General features: G+C 54.1%; 2 protein-coding genes across 6 annotated transcripts in view; one reads left to right on the forward strand and one right to left on the reverse strand.

Moving 5' to 3' along the window:
- Positions 1-991: 991 nt before the first annotated feature.
- Positions 992-11266, forward strand: TMEM11 (transmembrane protein 11). Of its 2 annotated transcripts, none has more exons than XM_082602786.1 (2): positions 992-1086; positions 10424-11266. In XM_082602786.1, exons 1-2 carry the CDS (start codon positions 1007-1009, stop codon positions 10938-10940), a joined length of 597 nt encoding a protein of 198 aa, XP_082458912.1. In that variant the 5' UTR covers positions 992-1006; the 3' UTR covers positions 10941-11266. The 2 variants fall into 2 exon arrangements, with proteins under 2 accessions (XP_082458912.1, XP_082458913.1); XM_082602787.1 differs by having other exon boundaries at positions 10430-11266.
- DHRS7B (dehydrogenase/reductase 7B) overlaps positions 1875-18145 on the reverse strand; it is a 40912-nt gene continuing 24641 nt past the window's right edge. For 2 of the 4 annotated variants that reach the window (XM_082602783.1, XM_082602782.1), the window contains 4 exons: positions 16369-16585; positions 15866-15958; positions 13066-13218; positions 11363-12880 (listed from right to left, as the gene is read on the reverse strand). In XM_082602783.1, coding sequence (XP_082458909.1) covers positions 12675-12880; positions 13066-13218; positions 15866-15958; positions 16369-16585 — 669 coding nt within the window. In that variant the 3' untranslated portion in view covers positions 11363-12674. Of the gene's footprint in view, positions 8488-11362; positions 12881-13065; positions 13219-15865; positions 15959-16368; positions 16586-18145 lie in introns of those variants that run through there. The other 2 variants (XM_082602781.1, XM_082602784.1) reach the window with 2 other exon arrangements.

Here is an 18145-nt window from a genome sequence, read left to right on the forward strand (position 1 = left end):
GCAGCTGAAGCTGGAGAGGGGAGCAACCTCCACATTACGGAGGGGCTTCTGGGTTGCACTTAGGAGCCTGAGTTGCATCTTGTAGGTACTGAGGGCCCGTGACAGACTATTAAGACTATTGTAGACTGTGAACCGGAAGGAAATCGAGGAATCCTCAACAATGGGAGCCGCATCTACACCCGACAGCCCTCGGGCCCTGGTTCGCCCGGTTCGGCCAGACCGGGGGTGCTGAGGGCAGGCGCCGTGCTTCCCCCCTCTCTGAACACGGAGCTGATTTCGGCATGAGAGTTGCTCAAATGCTTATGGGACCAACTAATATGTCTAGCAACGCTGTCGGTCGGAAGCAAGGGAGGGACTACAAGTTCAGAGCTGCGACGGGTCCCCCGGATCAGCCCCTGCTCGGAGGGGTCAGCGGGCAGGACTCACTGGGCTCCGTCCTCCCTCCCGACTTGGCAGGGTCCAGGCAGGGCTCCCGCCGGCGGGGTGAGGGGCCAGCACCCGCCTTCGAAGACGCCCGAGTGCGGGGCTGTGTCCTCGCCACCACGGCCGGACGAGGGTGCGACGTGCGCGGCGCCCCGTCTCTCCCAGCAGTCATCACACGTTAAATTCTCCCCTTTCTCCGCTTCCAGACACTCTCTGCCAACAGCCTGCCAGCAGGGACACCCTGGCGGCGGGGACCGCGTCTGTCTCGCCTCCCGAGAATTTGGGGGATGAGCGAGAGTGGCCCCTCGATGACCTCGGCGGTCGAAGCTCTCGAAACGCAGGAGGCCTAGCGGCGGCTAGTCCGGAAGTGGGCCCTCAGCTCCTCCTGTCTGGGCCCGCGTTTCCCAGGCGGCCTCGGGGTGGGCTTCCGGCGCGCAGTGTATTGTGGACCTTATAGTCCCGCGGGGCCCTATCCCCAGCCGGCGCGCCGTCCGGGGCGGCGGCCGGACTACAACTCCCTCCCGCCCGCGCGGTGTCGCGAGGCCGTCCGGCGTGAGGCGTTCGCGAGCGGGGAGTCTCCAAGATGGCCGCGTGGGGAAGGAGGCGTCTTGGCCCGGGCGGCGGCGGCGGCGGCGGCGGCGGCGCCGCTGCCGCCAGAGAGAGGTGAGGCGCGGGCTGCTCCCTGCGGGCGGCTCGGGGCTGGAAGCCGGCGGGGCTCCTCAGGCTGCAGCGCCGTCCCCGCCTCCGCCCCGCGGCTCGTCCCGGTCCGCCGCTGGGCGCGCGGGGTCCCGGTCCTGGCCGACGCGGCCTCCGCGGAGGGCTCAGGAAGGGGCGATGGCGGGCTGGGCACGGCCGGGCCGCGGCGGTACCCGCCTGAATGCCGCGGGCCGAGCGGCGCGGAGACCCCGGCCGCCTGGTCGCGCGCGTGGTCCTCTCAGCCGTAGCGAGGAGTGGCTCCGGGGACGGAGGAGGAAGGGGAAGCCTTCCCAGCGCGGGTCGGTGCGGGGCGGGCGGGGCGGTTCGCACGGTCACCGAGGGGCCTCAGCGTTCCGCGCTGTGACTCCGGGCGGGGAGCCGGCCGCTTCCCCCGGGGGTGATCCTTGGGACTTTGGAGGCGTCTCCGCGAGCGCCCCTGCCGTGGAAGTCCTTTGCAGCGACCTTTCCTAACGAACGGTGCGTGAGTAGGGAGTCGGGAGCTTGTTTCTCACAAGGTAGATCTCTATTTGAAGGACTCATTTCTAGAAGATAAGATTGGAGTCGTTGTTTTCGTGTTTCGTGTTGAATCTACAGTTTTTGCTTCTGGAAAACAGTTTCAGCTAGTAGAAGCCACTAGAACCTGTTCAGGCCCCAGAAGTTTGGGAAAGGATGTGTATTCGTGGAGTCATCCGGTTTGCACTGTCCTGACCATTCTGTCACGAGTGGGCTGGTGCGGTAGATATAGGTCAGTAGGATCTCCGGGTTTGTTGGGGGGTTTTTTGGTGAGGATTGTTGAACAGAAAAGTTCTCTTTCTTTTCTCTTCCCCCTTCCTCCCCTCCCGCCCCGCTCTCTTTTTCTCTCGACTGTTCTGCGTTATTCTCTTTCTTTGATTGCATCACGTACTCATTGTGGTCACCTTCCTGTTGGGTTAGCTGTGCTGATAGACCCCTCCAGCTTGCGTTTTATTCTCGAGCTCGGAATTATCCAGCCTTGTCCCTGCTGCACTTCCTCTTCTTGGAGAAGCAGCAGTGAATGGCCAGCAAGTATTTTTGTTTTTCCACCTCCCACCTGGTTATTTCTTAGATCAGACCATAAAAAGTTAAAGAAGCGATCTCGATGGTTTCCAGATGGCCTTAAAAACTAGCAAAGGTTTTCAAGATCTTTAATGCAAACATTAATCCTTTAGTAATAGGAAATAACTGGTTTAGAAGACTCAGTTGCAGAGAGAGAAGCATGCCTTCTTACTGGATAAAAACAACAGAAAGGGCCAAATGAGGACGCCCCAGGCACCACACAGGGGCCGTGCCAGCAAAAGTTACGCTTTTACTGATCTAAGAAATTGGATATCGGGTTTTTTTTTTTTTCTCTCTTTGGTTTAAGACAAGTGTTAATTCGAAACTGAGTTTGCAAACCAGGATCCCAAAGTCTGAAACTAGTCCTTGACTGTGATCCTCAGTTTTTAAGAGAATTTAAGTTAGTTGCCAATGGTTATAAACGGGAATATTTCACATAAAACTCCGCTTGAAAAGCTGCGTGTTGGCTTTTTTTGGTCAAGGCAGGTGCTCATTATTCCTCACCTGACAGCTTGACTCATTGCAGTTACCTGCCTGGTCTCCTTAGGTGTTCAGGTTGCACCCTTTGGCCTGAACGGCAGGCTCTGCTTGCACATGCATATGTCGTGTGTCAGCCACGGATGGGGCGTCTGGTTTTGTGGTTTGGGGGGCACCATCTGTCATCCTTCCAGATAACATGGAGTGGCTGTGGGTACCCCTTTGTTTGCCTCTGCCATGAGGCCCTAGCTGGGCTCTTTTGGAGGACTGTTTGCCTGGGCTGTTTCCCTGAGATCCTCCAAGCTGAGTAGGGGATGGAAACCTAGCCTGGGCACACCTCCATTCCTGCTCAGTGGGTGGGAAGACTTCCTGGTGGGGCAGGCTGGATTAATTGATTGCCCACACCATAGATTGAGGCCCAAGCATACCTAGTGGCTCCTGTGACCAAAGTAGGCTGATTATGGTGCTCTTAAATGACTTTGTTCCATGTCACGTTTGTGCTGACTCAGATTTCAGCTCCACACTGTAAGACCACTTTCCCGAGTTGCTGCACACACTTGGTTGGAATCTGCTTTATGCTGACACCCAAGGAGACGTCGTCTGGTTTGGGGCATCGGTTGGAGCAGAGCAACGCTTTGGGCAGACTTTCCAGATCTCCCTGTGGCTGCAAACTCTGAAGCCTGCATTGTATTCGAAGGCCCTGCTTGGTGCCAGACCTTCCGCAGGAGTTACTGTTGTCTGCTGTGTGCTAATGACGGTCCAGTTTAGAATCCATAGTGTGTGAATCCTTGCTTTACCTGGTTCTTGAGTCTAGAGCTGTGTTAATTCAGTGCCCACTAGTCACTTGCAGCAATTAAATTTAAATTAATTAAAATTAAATAAAGTGAAAAATTCAGCTCCTCAGTCACACTATTCACATTTCAAGTGCTTGGTAGCAACACATGGCTCGTGGCTAATATACTGCACAGCGCAGATAGAGAACAGAAAGGTCAGCGCTGGTCTAGACCAAAATAGGAGAGGGGTGGAAACAGCAAAATGAGAGCGCTTGCATGTTGATTTGTCTCTTCAGTCCATTAGATCTAGGGAACCCACAGTGTTTGTAATGAAGAACATCAGACCCTGAGCTGTAACCTGAATTCTTGTCCAAAACTCTGCACACTGGCAGCAAGCACAGCAAACAGATTGCAACTTGTCCTGTCGGCCTCTTTGAGACAAACTTGCCCGTCTGGGAAGGCGCGGTGCAGGTATCTGTGTGTTCTGCCGCTTGGTGCCAACCTGGGCCAGCTCACAGAGTCCCCCCTCCGTCCCATGTGGGCTGCCTGTCCTCCTCCTGAAGGGCCCCCGAGTGTCCCTAGTTCTCTGTGACTGTTGAACGTGAGTGCAGCCCGTGAGGATGCACGGGATCCGATTCCGATCATGACGTGAGGCAGCAGTGCTGTTTAAAGGCCTGCAGTGTTCAGAGGGCCGGGCGTGCTGCACTGAATGCTCAGGTTTTAGGGTGAAAGCACTCTTTGTGGCCTTTCCCCTCCCCGGCTTATGCAGGTGCTGCTCCAGCATTTCTAGGTAGCCAGTTCTGTGGGATTACTTCCACGTCTTTTGTGCTACACTTTATTCCCGGGGACTGGGCCCTCCTCTTTGACAGCTTTGCTGTAATCTTTGAACTGGATGGATGTGGTTCTGCCTGTGGCTGGTGGAGGGTTTAGTTCCCAGAACAGGTGGACCACGAGCCACGTGGGCAGGTGGCTAACATTCCCAGGGCGACGTTCCCCTCATTCTGACCTGGTCATTTCCTTTAGAGCTGAGGACCTCCAGGGGATGTGGAGATTTTCTTTCTCTCTAGTTTCTTTCCTCCTGGTCTGTATGAGTCGTGCCAGTACAGCATCTGCACCCAGGTCCGCGGGTGTGCAGGCCTGAGGGTGTGGGTCCCGCTCCGCTGGCTGCCAGAAGGTTCTGATCCTGGAAGTTGGATGTTGTAGGTTAGGGTCTGCTGGGGTTCATCCTCTGGGGTGAATCTCCATTTGCCTTGATTCGTTCAAGCCGTCGGGGTTCCAACGGCAGTAACTCGTGCCTCTATGATTCAGTCCTTCAGGCCTTTCTGAAGGAGGGAGGGTGGTCTTGTGTCCTGAACCTGGCCTCTCTGCACTGGCTCCTGGGCAGTCTTGGCAATTCCACTCAGGGCTGTCCACTAGGGCAGCCTTTGGTCACTTGCAGCTATCAAGCATTGGAAATGTGGCTAGTGTGTCTGAGGAACTGAATTTTTTTTTTTTTTTTTTTTGGCTGTGTTGGGTCTTCGTTTCTGTGCGAGGGCTTTCTCTAGTTGCGGCGAGCACGGGCCACTCTTCATCGCGGTGCGCGGGCCTCTGTCACGGCCTCTCACTGTTGCGGCCTCTCTCGTTGCAGAGCACGAGCTCCAGACGCGCAGGCTCAGTAGTTGTGGCTCACCGGCCTAGTTGCTCCACGGCATATGGGATCTTCCCAGACCAGGGCTTGAACCCATATCCCCTGCATTGGCAGGCAGATTCTCAACCACTGCGCCACCAGGGAAGCCCAGGAACTGGATTTTAAATTTCACTCAATTTTACTTAAGTTTAAACAGTGCTTGGGCCTTACACTGGGTGGCGCTTTGCAGCTGTCACCTTGTTTGCATGCCCGGCCCATCCCATCTCACCCCATCTTCACTCTGCGAGCTGGGGCCTTTGCACCGTTTGACACGAGGGAAGCTGGCTCAGAGCAGCAAGGGGGCTTGTCCTTGGACACAAAGCCAGTGAGTGACTGAGAGGAACCGGAATCCAAGGCCTCTCGGCTCCCACTCTTGGTGCGCCGTGGTCTTGTCCCCAAAGCAGAGCTGCCCGGTCCCTGGAGCACCACGGGGAGCCTGTTCCCTGGCACGTGGCTTCTTCTGAAACAAGGAGAACGTCAGGTGCCAGTTTGGAAACATCCTCAGTATTTGGAGCTGCAAGCCTGTGCCTTTCAGTCCTAACTGGCCTTTGAATCCACAGCATAGGAGTTTACTGCTTTCCTTGGCTCCCAAGGAAGTGATGTGGGGTTTGCTAAAAGTGGGTTTCCCTAGACCAGGGATGCAGGGGTGGCACCACGCTGCATGTCACAGCTGGTCACGTGACCCTGTGCTTATTGGGTGGAAAGCAACCTGATGCATGGACCTAATTTATTTTCAGCCACAGGTGCTCTTAATTACTGTTAATTGTTTTTCATCTCTTGTCAGTCCTTTCAAACGTGCTTCCTCTAAGTCTGTTAGGAACCTGTCACATTCAGGCCCAGGGTGGGGTGGGGCGGAGCAGACTGCGATGAAAACAGCCACTGCCCTCAAGGAGCTTGGCATCACCTCCTCCTCTCTTTGAGCTGAGACTGTGAGCCCAGGGCCGCTCCAGGAAGGGGTCTTAAAGCAGGTGTTTGGGTCGGTTCTTCTGGTTCCAGCATGACCAGAAAAGGTGATGGGTTGCAGGGCCAGTGCCCACTGGAGCAGGAGGGGGGCCCCCTCTCCTCGGCTGGGAGGGCCTACCCTGTCTGGTCTCTTCCACCCCAAGGGATACAGAGCTATTGGACAGGATTTTTCTTTTTATGAAAAAATTTATAATTAATTTTCCCATTATAAAAGAAACACGTTTATTTTTTGTTTTTGAAAAATACAGAAAACTAAAATTTAAAAGTTGCCTGTTGGGCCACCATCCAGAGAAAACCAGTATTGGCCTTTTTTTATGCAGAGCATCTTTGATGCTTCCCACTGGATATTTTGTCTTGGAATTTTAAAAATTATATGTTAAAGACAAAAGTATGTCTTTACCATATGAAAAGTTATAAACTTGCTACCATATGTACGACCTTGGGAACACGAGGCTAAATGAAGGAATCAGCTCCAAAGCCCGCGTGCCACGTGATGCAGAAAGTAGGTTGGTGATTGCCAGGGACGGAGGTCAGGGGAGAATGGGGAGTGACGGGGTTACTTTTTGAGGTGAGGAAGATGTTCTAAAATTGATCGTGGTGTTGGTTGCACAACTCAAAGTGTCGAGCCACTGACTTGTGCAGTTTAAGTGGGTGAATCTATCACAATAAAGCTGTCATTCAGGAAGCACAAGTCAAAGCCACCATGAGATGCCACCTCATACCACTAGGATGGCTAGTATGGAAAAAACAGAAAACAAAAGTGTTGGCAAGGATGTGGAGAAAAGGGAACCCTTGTGCAGTGTTGGTGGGAATGTACATTAGTACAGCCACTGTGGGAAAGTGTGGCGGTTCCTCAAAAAATTAAAAATAGAACTACCACATGATCCAGCAATCCCACTTCTGGGTATATATCCAAAATAATTAAAAGCAGGGACTAAAACAGATATTTTTACACCCGTGTTCACAGCAGCATCGTTCACAATAGCTAGAAGGTGGAAGCAACCTATCGATGGATGGATGGATAACGAAACGTGGTCTATACACACAGGGAATATTACTCAGTGTTAAAAAGGAAGGAAATTGACACTTGCTACAACCTGGATGAACCCTGAGGACATTATGCTAAGTGAAAGAAGCCAGCCACAAAAAAATATACTGTGTGACTCCACTTACATGAGGTCCCTCCCTGAGCAGCCAAATTCATAGAGACAGAATGTAGAAGGGTGGGGTGGGGTGGGGTGGGAGTTGTGGTTTAATGGGGACAGAGTTTTAGTTTTGTTAAGACAAAAAAGTTCTGGAGATTGGTTGCCCAACAGTGTCTAAGTGTACTTAACCTTACCGAACTGGACACATAACTGGACGCATAACACAGAATTTACAGATAGTAAATTCTGTGTTATGTGTATTTTACCATAATTTACAAAAAAATTAATAAACCAAGTGCTAGCATCTCCCTGGCCCACACTTCCCTCCCGAGCGCAGGCAGCAGCCACCTTACTCCTGAATCCTCCATCGTCTGCGTGACAGCACGTGCTTGGTTCTGCATGCTTCTGAACCGTGTGGGGGGGTGGTTCACGGGTGTGGTGCGCCCACTTCCCCTTCAGGGTCGGGAGGGACTGGGCGGCTGTGCCTCCACGGCTTTCCCTCCCTTGGCCGAGTCACGGTCTCTTTCTCTCTGCTCTCGAGTCTTCTGCTCTCACCAGAGTGCTGCTTTGAACATTCTTGTGCACCCCTGACTTTTGGAACTGTCTCCAGACTTTGTGGGTCCCATGTCTGAGGCTCCTGTAATCCCAGGTTCCTTCAAGACCGGCTTCCAGATGGCGTGGGATCCCCAGGGCCAGATACTGTGCTGGCAAAATGAGGTTTGTTCTGTGGGCTCTTCGTGGTGGCTGCCAGGTTCCCCAGGATTCCTTGAGGACTATTTCCTGGGTGCTGCTGGAGCCGATTCTGACGAGGAGAGGAGGAGACTGACCCCAGCTAGAGGCAGGTTCACAAGCCCCCAGGGAGAGCCCGTGACCCTGACCCAAGGCAGCGCCTGCAGCAGCCCCTGTGGCCCGGCAGGCTGTGCTCTTCTGTGCAGGCCAGTTCCTTCCTGTAAGCTCCATGGAACCTTCCAAATTCAAAGGGTTCTAAAGTCATTTGGTAGGAAGGAGCCCCTTTTCTTTCTGGAGCCCCTCCATTCCCCTCCTCAGAGACAGTTGTAACTTTTGGGTCTTTGTATATCAGCCCAGAAACATCTGTGCATCTAAAAGCAAACGTACACTTTCTCAGAAAGGCACTGAAGATCACAGGCTACAAACACTGTACTGTACTTGACTTTTTCACTTTAAAGACCTTTCCATTATCGGTGCGCTCTCAGTTTTATTTTTCAGCGTGAACCCTTTTTACTATGCTCTCTAGCTGGTCACTTCACACCTGCAACAAAATGCAAAAATATAGTCGCTTAGGAAGCCCAGGACTCAAAGGATCCCAACTAGCTATCAGTTGTTGGGTTTTTTTAATCTGCTTTTGTGTACAGGGTTCAAGTTGGGGGTTGGCTGGTGGTGCTCTGAGATGGTTCAAGGCAAACTTCTGACTGGGTTCTTTCCTTAATTGGGTTACTTTTGACCCAGAAACAAAGCAGGCCACATGCAGTGGGCGCTGGGGTAGCTGGGCAGTGGTGGCCATGGCTCACTTTTGAGTCCTCGGCCACCTGGCTTGAGAAGCAACAGTCCCTGTCAACTGCAGGACTGAATCTGGTGGTCCAGGCAGCCTTTGAAACTACATTTGCAGGGCAGAGGGTTCCCCGGCACCCCCCCCCTCCGCAGGTGGGGCTGTGGGTGCGTGCTGACCGCAGGGTGGGTCTTCTGACAAAGGGGGCACCTCCTGGTGGGTCTGGGTGTTTTGGACCTTGTGCTGCTTCCCTTCCCTGCACACTGGAGTCCTGGAAATCTGCTTGTGTGTGTGTCACGGTCCATCCTTTCCTGAGCAGGTAAAGCAGGTTTGGCCTCTAAAGCAGAACTGGGGGTGAGCCCAGGGCAGTGTGCCCGCTGGGCTGGCTGGCTCCTGAGCCTGCTGTGCTGGAAGGCGCCGGGGAGGGTTCTCCGCGCTGTGGAAGGCTGGTCACTGGTTGGCGGTGACGGACAGGAGTGGGGTGACCGGCCCACCGTAAGACTTGGGGCTCCAGGCGGCCTTGGTGGGTGAGCGCCCCATCCACACACCCTCAGCTGTGCAGTGCCGACTGCCCGTGTCCACTGATAGTTGCTCCCGTGCCATCAGGCCAGAGCCAGCAGCCTGGAGGGACTTGTAGGCACAGCCACCAACCTGTGGAGATGGGCTCGCCCAGCACGCTGTGGGAGGAACCAGGAGCCCGCCCCTGGGGTGGGCGCCAGCGTGAGGGAGGGGCAGACAGGAAGGCCTGGGTGAGCGCCAGGTGAGGGTGGGGTCTGCTCACCGACGTGTCCCTGAGATGGAGCAGTCTGTTTGGACGCTGGGGCTTCAACTGGTGCTTCCTTGTTGGGCCTGTTTTGTCACTGCACTCAGGTTAGGGTTTGGGCAAGAACGTTCTCTAATCCCGGCCTTGACACCCGCGCCTTGCTCTGAGCGTTCCAGAGGGACTCTGTGGCCAGAAAGCTCACCTTGGACGCCGACAGGGAGGCATCGTCCCCTGGCCTCACTCTGACAGTCAGCGGGGTGGCACAGACCCTTCCTTTTCCCGTGCTTCTTTCCCTGTGCCTGTCTTGGCTGATGAACTTGAGAACACAAAGGGAATCTCTGTGCCAGAGCTGCTCCCGCCGGAGTGAGGCCCTGCCTCTTAGCTTTGCTTGTCTGCTAAGGTGCCTTGTAAGGTGCTGGGTCCTGCCTGGGAGCCTGTCTCCTTTCTGAGTTAAAACCAAATGGGGAGGGGGACTTCCTTGGCGGTGCAGTGGCTAAGACTCCATGCTTCAGATGCAGGGGCCGCGGGTTCGATGCCTGGTTGGGGAGCTAAGATCCCACATGCCATGCAGCACGGCCCCCAAAAAAATCCCCCTGGGAGCACAAAAGGAGGGGCACCAGTGGCCGGCTCTGCCTTGCATCTCTTTCCTCCCAGGAGTTTGCCCAGCAGTCCGGTCTCCGCTGCCTTGAATGCATAACAGCTTTCCTCTTGGAAGGAAATGCCGACCCTGGAGGTTCTGGGGTGACCTCGCTTCACAAGCCTTCCCTGGTACCTATGCGTGCGGCCCCTCGTGCAGCCGCTGACCAGGCAGCTCTGAGCCCCGCTCCCGGCGGCCGCCTGGTGTGCGCAGGGCAGGGGCCCCCACTCTGGGGATGGCACCTCCGCAGAGCAGCTGCCTCCAACCAGCTCTTCTTTTCCCCACCCCTTCCTCCTAAGGGTGAGCCTGGCAGCCACAGACTGTTACATCGTGCATGAGATCTACAACGGGGAGAATGCCCAAGACCAGTTTGAGTACGAGCTGGAGCAGGCCCTGGAAGCCCAGTACAAGTACATCGTGATCGAGCCCACCCGCATCGGTGACGAGACAGCCCGCTGGATCACTGTGGGCAACTGCCTGCACAAGACCACCGTGCTGGCGGGTACTGCCTGCCTCTTCACCCCACTGGCGCTGCCCCTGGATTACTCCCACTATATCTCCCTGCCTGCGGGCGTGCTGAGCCTGGCCTGCTGCACCCTCTACGGCATCTCCTGGCAGTTCGACCCCTGCTGCAAGTACCAGGTGGAGTACGACGCCTACAAACTGTCCCGACTGCCCCTGCACACACTCACCTCCTCCACCCCGGTGGTGCTGGTCCGGAAGGACGACTTGCACAGAAAGAGACTGCACAACACGATAGCACTGGCGGCCCTGGTGTACTGTGTAAAGAAGATTTACGAGCTCTGCGCCGTATGATCGGGGCAGAGTAAGGGGAGCAGGCAGCCCGGCAGCGAGGTGGCAGAATGGAGCCCGGGAAGGCATCTGGCTGCACGTTTGTTATTTTAAAGAAATAACAGATCACAAGTGTACCAGGGGTTTTTTCAGCTCATCACACTAAGATGTGGATTCCCATAACCCACGGGGGCCTGAGGCTGTGGAAGGCCGACCAGGCAGCAGGATGTGATGGAAGCAACGCTACTGAGGGGATATGAACGCGCTTGGGGGGTCGTTAAGTATGTTGTTTAGCTGTACCATCCAGAGCCAACCAGAAGCTATTGACCATTAAAATTATAAGAATTTCATCTCCAGGTGTCTGCTCTGTCCGTGATGGTCCTGGTGGGAGCATGCAGGCGGCAGGAGGGGCACCACCTGTAGCGCGAACAGGCCTCTCGACAGGCAGGCCCAGCCCCTCCCAGAGCAGCGTCACGCCTCGCTCGCCTTGGCCTTGGTCCAAGGCAGCGCAGCTCAGTGCCGCTCAGAGGTGTGGCAGGACAGGTAGGTGGCGAGGCCTGGCAGTCACTGGGTCTCCATTGGGCTCACCTGGCGAGCTGGGGCCTGGGACCTCTTGTCCAGATTCTGATTTAGGAGAACACAAACTAACATCTGTATTTTTTTTTAAAGCACTGAAGCTGTCCTGATGTGTCCTGAGTTCAACCTGCTGCCCCCTTCGTGTTCCACAGAAAAGGGGGCCATGCTGGCCCGAGGCTCTGCTCGGTCATCCCTAAAGGGCACTTTTCTAAGCAGCAACCAGACTGATGTTCACGTAGTTTTAAAGGATCCCTCAGGAAGATCAGACACCAGAGAGTAACAAGGGGTGCAGGGAAGGTGTCAAAAGGGTGTATGGGGGTGATGGGGCCATCTGTTCATAGGGGGAGAGCCAGAGATTTTAGAAGAGTGAGAAACTTTGACTTAATTCCACGGGGCCTGGAAATGCTGGTCCCTCAGTTGGGTGCTGGGTGGCAAATGGTCTGGAACAAGGGTAAACTGGCAGTGATCCTAAACAGACCTGTCTTGACCGTGCAGTGCCCACCACCCTCCCGAGCCTGTTGGGTGGGACTGGGAGGTGTTTCTGTAATAAACAGGCCAGATTTGGAAAGGGAGCCTGTGATCTGCCTGCAGATCAGATTCATGGGTGAGGCAGCTGGAGACGGACAAGCTGTGGCCACCTTGGGGCAGCTGAGCAGAAGCTGTCACCAGAAACAAGCCAGGTGTGGATGGGCGGCTCCAGCACACTGAACGATGGGACACGTCGAGAAGCCAGTCACATGCTGATTGTTGGCCGCGCTAAACAAGATGCTGGGGGACCCTGTGAACAGTGTTAAGGCGGCAGCAGCCTTTTCCCCGAGCCCCAGGGATGGGCTCTGCCCCCAGCGCTAGGTGAGTCAAATACGAGAACTGGGTCAGATGACAGGATGTCTTCTGATCTCGAGACCCAAATTCAAAGGAGGTGTGGTTCTGCCTGCCCTCGGGGATCACAGCTCCACAGCTCAACCCTTTACTTCATTCAGTCCCAGAGTTTAGATCCAGCTGCATTTTACCCCTCCCCCCGGAGGAAGCCTGTCCTCCTCCAGCAGGACAGGCTGGGGGTCTGCGGGAGAGGCGTGACTCCCTCCCCCTCCTCCCCATGAGGCAAGAATCCAGTACAGTCCACACAAACACACCTGTCCCTGTGGAGCAGCGGTACTGCCGCGCCACCTGCCCAGACAGTCACTAGCAATGCTTGGGTTTCCGCTCCTTCCTGGCCCGGGAGGCCATGAGGCTGAAGAAGAGCCTGGGAGCCAGAGTCCGCAGGTAAACAGCCAGGGAAGGCGCCACATCGGCCAGGACCACATCCTTCTTTTTCTTCCCCACGGCAGCCAGCACATCTCGGGCCACCTGCGAGGGGTTTCGGCCCTGGGCCGTGGTCTCGTCCATCACTGAAATGAAACGAGAGACTCACTGAGCTCGGGTTCATGCCGAGTGAGGTCAGTCGTCAGTATATACGACCAACGCCCACGTGTCAAGTGGTTTAGTTTTAAACTTATTTTCTGAAAGAACATGAAAACGACCACAGAATCATCAGGTGGCTTTGCATAGAAGAAAAGCGACACCAGGGCCTAACCTCCATACTTGGACCCGTCGGCCGTGACAGCGTTGAGGGAGAGGTTGGTGTGGATGTATCCGGGGCTGACGACGGTCACCTCGATGTCATGCTGCTCCACCTCGGCCCGCAGACAGTCGAAGAAGGCCTGGGTCGCGTGTTTGGAGGCCGCGTCTGCAAAGGTCGGTGGCCAGAGAGGCAGGTGGGTGAGGGGTGGGGACGCATTCGTTCCCTGAGTCAGAGGCACCCAGTCTGGGCCCTGGACAGGCACGGGGGTGTCAGGTCTCCTGCTCTCGTGTGGTTCAGGGAAAACACTGTACACGATACACTGACATACAGGTACGCTCACACACAACATTACACAGCGCACATGGTCAAATGTGAACCACTGGGAATGCGTAGGAAGGGTGCACGGGTGTTCTTTGTACTGTTCCTGCAAGGTTTAAGTGTGAAGTTAATCTAAATTAAAAGTTTTTTTAAAAAAAAAAATGCCTACTGGGTAAAATATTCAAATAGTTCAGGAGGAAATAAAGTAACCAGTGAAAGTCCTCCTCGTGCCTTCCAGTACAGTTCCCCAGAGGGAGCCAAGCTGCCGGTTTCTCAGCATTCATTTCTCACATCAACCAGGTACCTACACGGGGTGCGACACAGAAGTACTATTTGTGCGGACATGGCCTCACGCTGTGCCTGTTTCCGTGTCATTCCTGCACGTAGCTCTCTCCAGCGGGGGACAGACGGAGCGGCTGCCGTGCCCCTCGTGGTCACAGGCCACACTGCAACAGTGCATCCAGGGAGGCTCCCTGCACGTGCAGGAGCGTGTGTACAACCCCACAGCTGGCCTTCTCACGTCTTTTGTCTGACAGCTTCCACAGGATGGCCTTTCATCTGGAAGAGCTGTCCGGGCCCCCTCCGCTCCCCAGCAACAGCCTCTCTGCACGGCGTCAGGTGCTCTGAGGGGACAGAGGAACCCTACGATGGCACTCCTGGGAAACGGCATCTCCACTGACGGTTTCCAGATTTGGAGTCCACACGTTCGAGCCTGAGGAAAGGGCATCCATCAGCCACGTAACTGTAGGTCCTGTGAGCAGCCCAGCAGCATCCAGACTCTGCAGAGACTCTGGAGGAGCGGCCTGGCCGAACGAACGCTCTGCGGGTGGGTGGCTAGAGACACGCTCCTACCAGCCATGATTCCAGAGGCACGGCCCAGGCCGAGGCCCGAGAGGATTGAGCCACCTGGGGGCCTCCCTGACCCCCGGTCTCCACGGCTCTTGGGCTGTATGTAGGTCCTCGGCCAGGCTGTGCTAACCTAAACGCCGTGACTGTGGTCCCCAGGGTTCCACGTGCTCTACACACATCCTGGATCCTCCCACTCGGCCTCACAGCAGCCCCGAGAGGTACACGAAGCCACCCACACTTCACGAGTAGGGAGACTGCTGCCCGTTGGGTTGGCCGACGTGCCCAGGAGGCGCCGCCTTGTCTGGCCTGGTGGTTATAAATCACCCAGAACAACCAAGTGTGACCTACGCAGTCACAGCCAAGGGGAGGACAAAACTCAGTGGCACTAAATCCAAGTGAAGTTTGGAAATAATTCAGTACAGGAACACTTTGCAAAGAACTCCTTTACCCTGCATATCCTTTTCCCTATTATTGCCTCATCTGCTCTGTCACATGTGATGCCTGCATATCTATTCCTCAGGAGGCTGTCCTGTGCCAGCGAAGTGAGACAGAGAACTGGCAAAGGGAAATAACCGCCCCAGAAACAAGCACGGATACGGTGGGTGTCTCACGTTGTCTTGAGCATGGCCATGGAGACTGTCGGATGACATGAGGGGGCAGTGTGGGCTCAGACGAGTCCCACAGCTGACCCAGACACACAGCCAGCACCAGAAGGATGGCTGCGCTGCGTTCGGGCTGACAGGTGGTTCCCAGTTGTCCAGCTGGGTGTGCGTGGCCGTGCTTTCACGGTGTGGAGGCGGCTTCGCCCCTCCCCTCCCTTCCCGTGGCTATGTTGAGCATCTGGAGAGGGGGAGACTATTACAGCTGAGCATTTCCTTGCAGACGGTGGAGCAAAGAATGCAGTTCCCAGGACAGTTTGTGAAATCATCTTTCAGATCTTTTAACAAAAGTAGAATCTGCTTGCTGGTGCTTGTGATGGCGCAGTCTCAACATTCTGGCGTAGCCATTCATGCAGGGAGTGAGAGTCGGAACTGAAGTCAAGCTGGCAGCGTTAATTTTTTGGTCCTATGTCCACTTTTCAGAACTAATCTTACTGAAACGCTCCCATGAGCGCCCAGAGATAAAAATACTGAAGGATGCTGTGCACAGCACAGCACTGCTACCAGTCACCGACTGAAGGGACGCAAATCCTCATGTGTCACGAAAACTACTAAGGAAATTATGCCACATCCATTCGATTAATGACTGCATATCCACTTAAAGGAACTAGGTAAACCCATATGTGCTGATGCAGAAAGATACACTGCCAAATGGAATAAGCGAACCACAAAACCCCAGTTTTGCACATTTGATCCCATGTAGAAGAATTCTGGAGGCACATGCGGTTAAGTGGTGGCGGGGCAGCACCTGTGGGCCGACACTCGGGAGGCACAGCACGGGGGCCACGGCACGAGGTCGCACGTGGCACGAGGAGCAGAGCTGGGGCTGAGCTCAGGCCTCTGCTCAGGAGCACACGCTGATGACGCCCCTGCACGTTCTGTGCTGAGTGCTTCTCTAACATCTGAGTTCTGGACAGTAAACGTGTTGTTTTTATAACAGGGAGAAAACAATAAAGGAAACGTGGGGAGGAGAAGGAAGTACTCACATGCAGATCGGAAAGGAACGCTGATTTTGCCCTGGATACTGCTGATGGCGACAATGTGGCCCTTGCGCCTTCTGATCATAGAGGGCAGGAGCGCTGTGGGGAGAGGGCAGAGGTTGCTGCAGCTCATGCTGAGAGTCGTTGGGGGGACTGTTTACTGGAACTCTTAGCCCCTGCGCCCAGGAGGGGAGGGAGGGCCTCTCCCTGGAGTGAGAACCGTGGCTGGACGTCAGAATGCCCCACTCTGTAGGTGTGCAGACACAGTGGAAAGACATCACTGTGCAGATGAGGCTGTTGCTGAGGAGAACATCTCGATGTAAGACCATAAAGCAGTGGAAGAAAATGCAAATAAAAGCCCAGAAAAGCCAACACCCAGGATGTAAGGACACTACTGACTCCAGGGTCAAACGGATGGGACAGGCCAGGTCTAGGAAGAAGGAACCAAGGGAAATACAAAGAATGCCGACGTGCCTGTGCTCATCTTCCTTTTCACCCACAACCGTTACCTTTCGTCAGAGCAACTGGACCAAAGTAGTTTGTCTCCATGACTCTCTTGTCCACGTCCAGGCTGGTATCCACAATGGTGCCGCGGTAGCTGACCCCAGCGTTGTTGATGAGCACATCCACATAGCCAAAGCACTGCAGGATCTCCGCGGTGGCCCCCACTATGGCCCCAGGGTCTGTGAGGTCGAAGGTCACCGTGCAAGGCTTGTGAGTCTGCACCTGGGCAAGAATGACAGAAGCCAAACGTAGCTTCAGAGCAACGGGCATGGGAGCCACAGGCCCTGCTTCTCAGTGCTGGGAGGGCCTGGCCGTGAAGGGACAGGTCACAACACTTCTCTGAAGGATGTGACCTGGAGGAGCCTGCCAACCCTGCTCATACCTGACTTGGGCAGCCTTTCTCCTTAACTGACTGTAAATGCCATGGGGCAGGGGTCACGTATGATGGAAGCATGGCTCCCCTTGCCGCCCTGTGCCAGCCTGGCGCTGCACTGTCCTACATCACAGAGCTGCTATCCTTCTCAGGCCAAATCAGTTTCATTCTTCATTCACAAAACATTTTTTTTTTTCTTTTTGCGGTACGTGGGCCTCTCACCGCTGTGGCCTCTCCCGTGGCAGAGCACAGGCTCTGGACGCGCAGGCTCAGCAGCCATGGCCCATGGGCCCAGCCGCTCCGTGGCATGTGGGATCCTCCCAGACTGGGGCACGAACCCGTGTCCCCTGCATCGGCAGGCGGACTCTGAACCACTGCGCCACCAGGGAAGCCCCCTATATGCTGTCTTTAAGAGACTAACTTTAGATCCAAAGACATGTTGACAGGAAAAGGATGAAAAGAGATAGTCTATTTAAATAGTAACCAAATAGAGAGCTAGGGTGCCTAAACTAATATCAGACAAAAAAATACTTTAAATCAAAAAAGGTTACAAGAGACAAAGAAGGACATTATATAACAATGTTAAAAGGTACATTACAACAAGAAGGTATAACATTTATAAACACTTATGTACCTAATAACAGACCCTCAAAATATAGGAAGCAAAAATCAACAGAATTGAAGGGAGAAACAGTTCTACAATAATATTTTGATATTTCAATACCCCACTTTCAATAATGGATAGAACAACCAGACAAATCAATTAGGAAATAGATGACCTGAACAACACTATAAACAAATTGGACCTAACAGTCATATTTAGAACGCTCCACCCATCAACAGTGTAATACATACTCTTCACAAGCACACTTGGAACATTCTCCAGGACAGACCACATGTTAGGTTGCAAACAAGTCTCAACAGATTTTAAAAGATAAACATCATAAAAATTATCTTCTGCAACCACAGAGTGATGAAGCTAGAAACCAATAACACCATGCAAACTGGAGACAAGGGGACATTAAACAACCACTGACTCAAAAAAGAAATCACAAGGGACATTAGAGAATATTTACAACAAAATGAAAATGGAAACATAACATACCAAAACTTACAGGATGCAGTGAAGGCTATGCTAAGAGGGAAACTTATAACTATAAATGACTATATTAAAAAAGAAGGGGATTTCCCTGGCAGTACAGTGGTTAAGACTGTGCCTCCAGTGCAGGGGGTGCAGGTTCGATCCCTAGTTGGGGAGCTAAGATCCCACATGCCATGCAGTATGGCCGGGGCGGGGGGAAAGAACCTCAAATCAATAACATATCTTTAACATATCTTTGCATCTTAGGGAAATAGAGCAAACTAAACTCAGAGCTAGCAGAGGAGGGAAAGCAGATTAGAAAGAAGAT

Source organism: Mesoplodon mirus, assembly GCF_964341445.2.
Source record: "Mesoplodon mirus genome assembly, chromosome: 18".
Lineage (NCBI taxonomy): Eukaryota > Metazoa > Chordata > Mammalia > Artiodactyla > Ziphiidae > Mesoplodon > Mesoplodon mirus.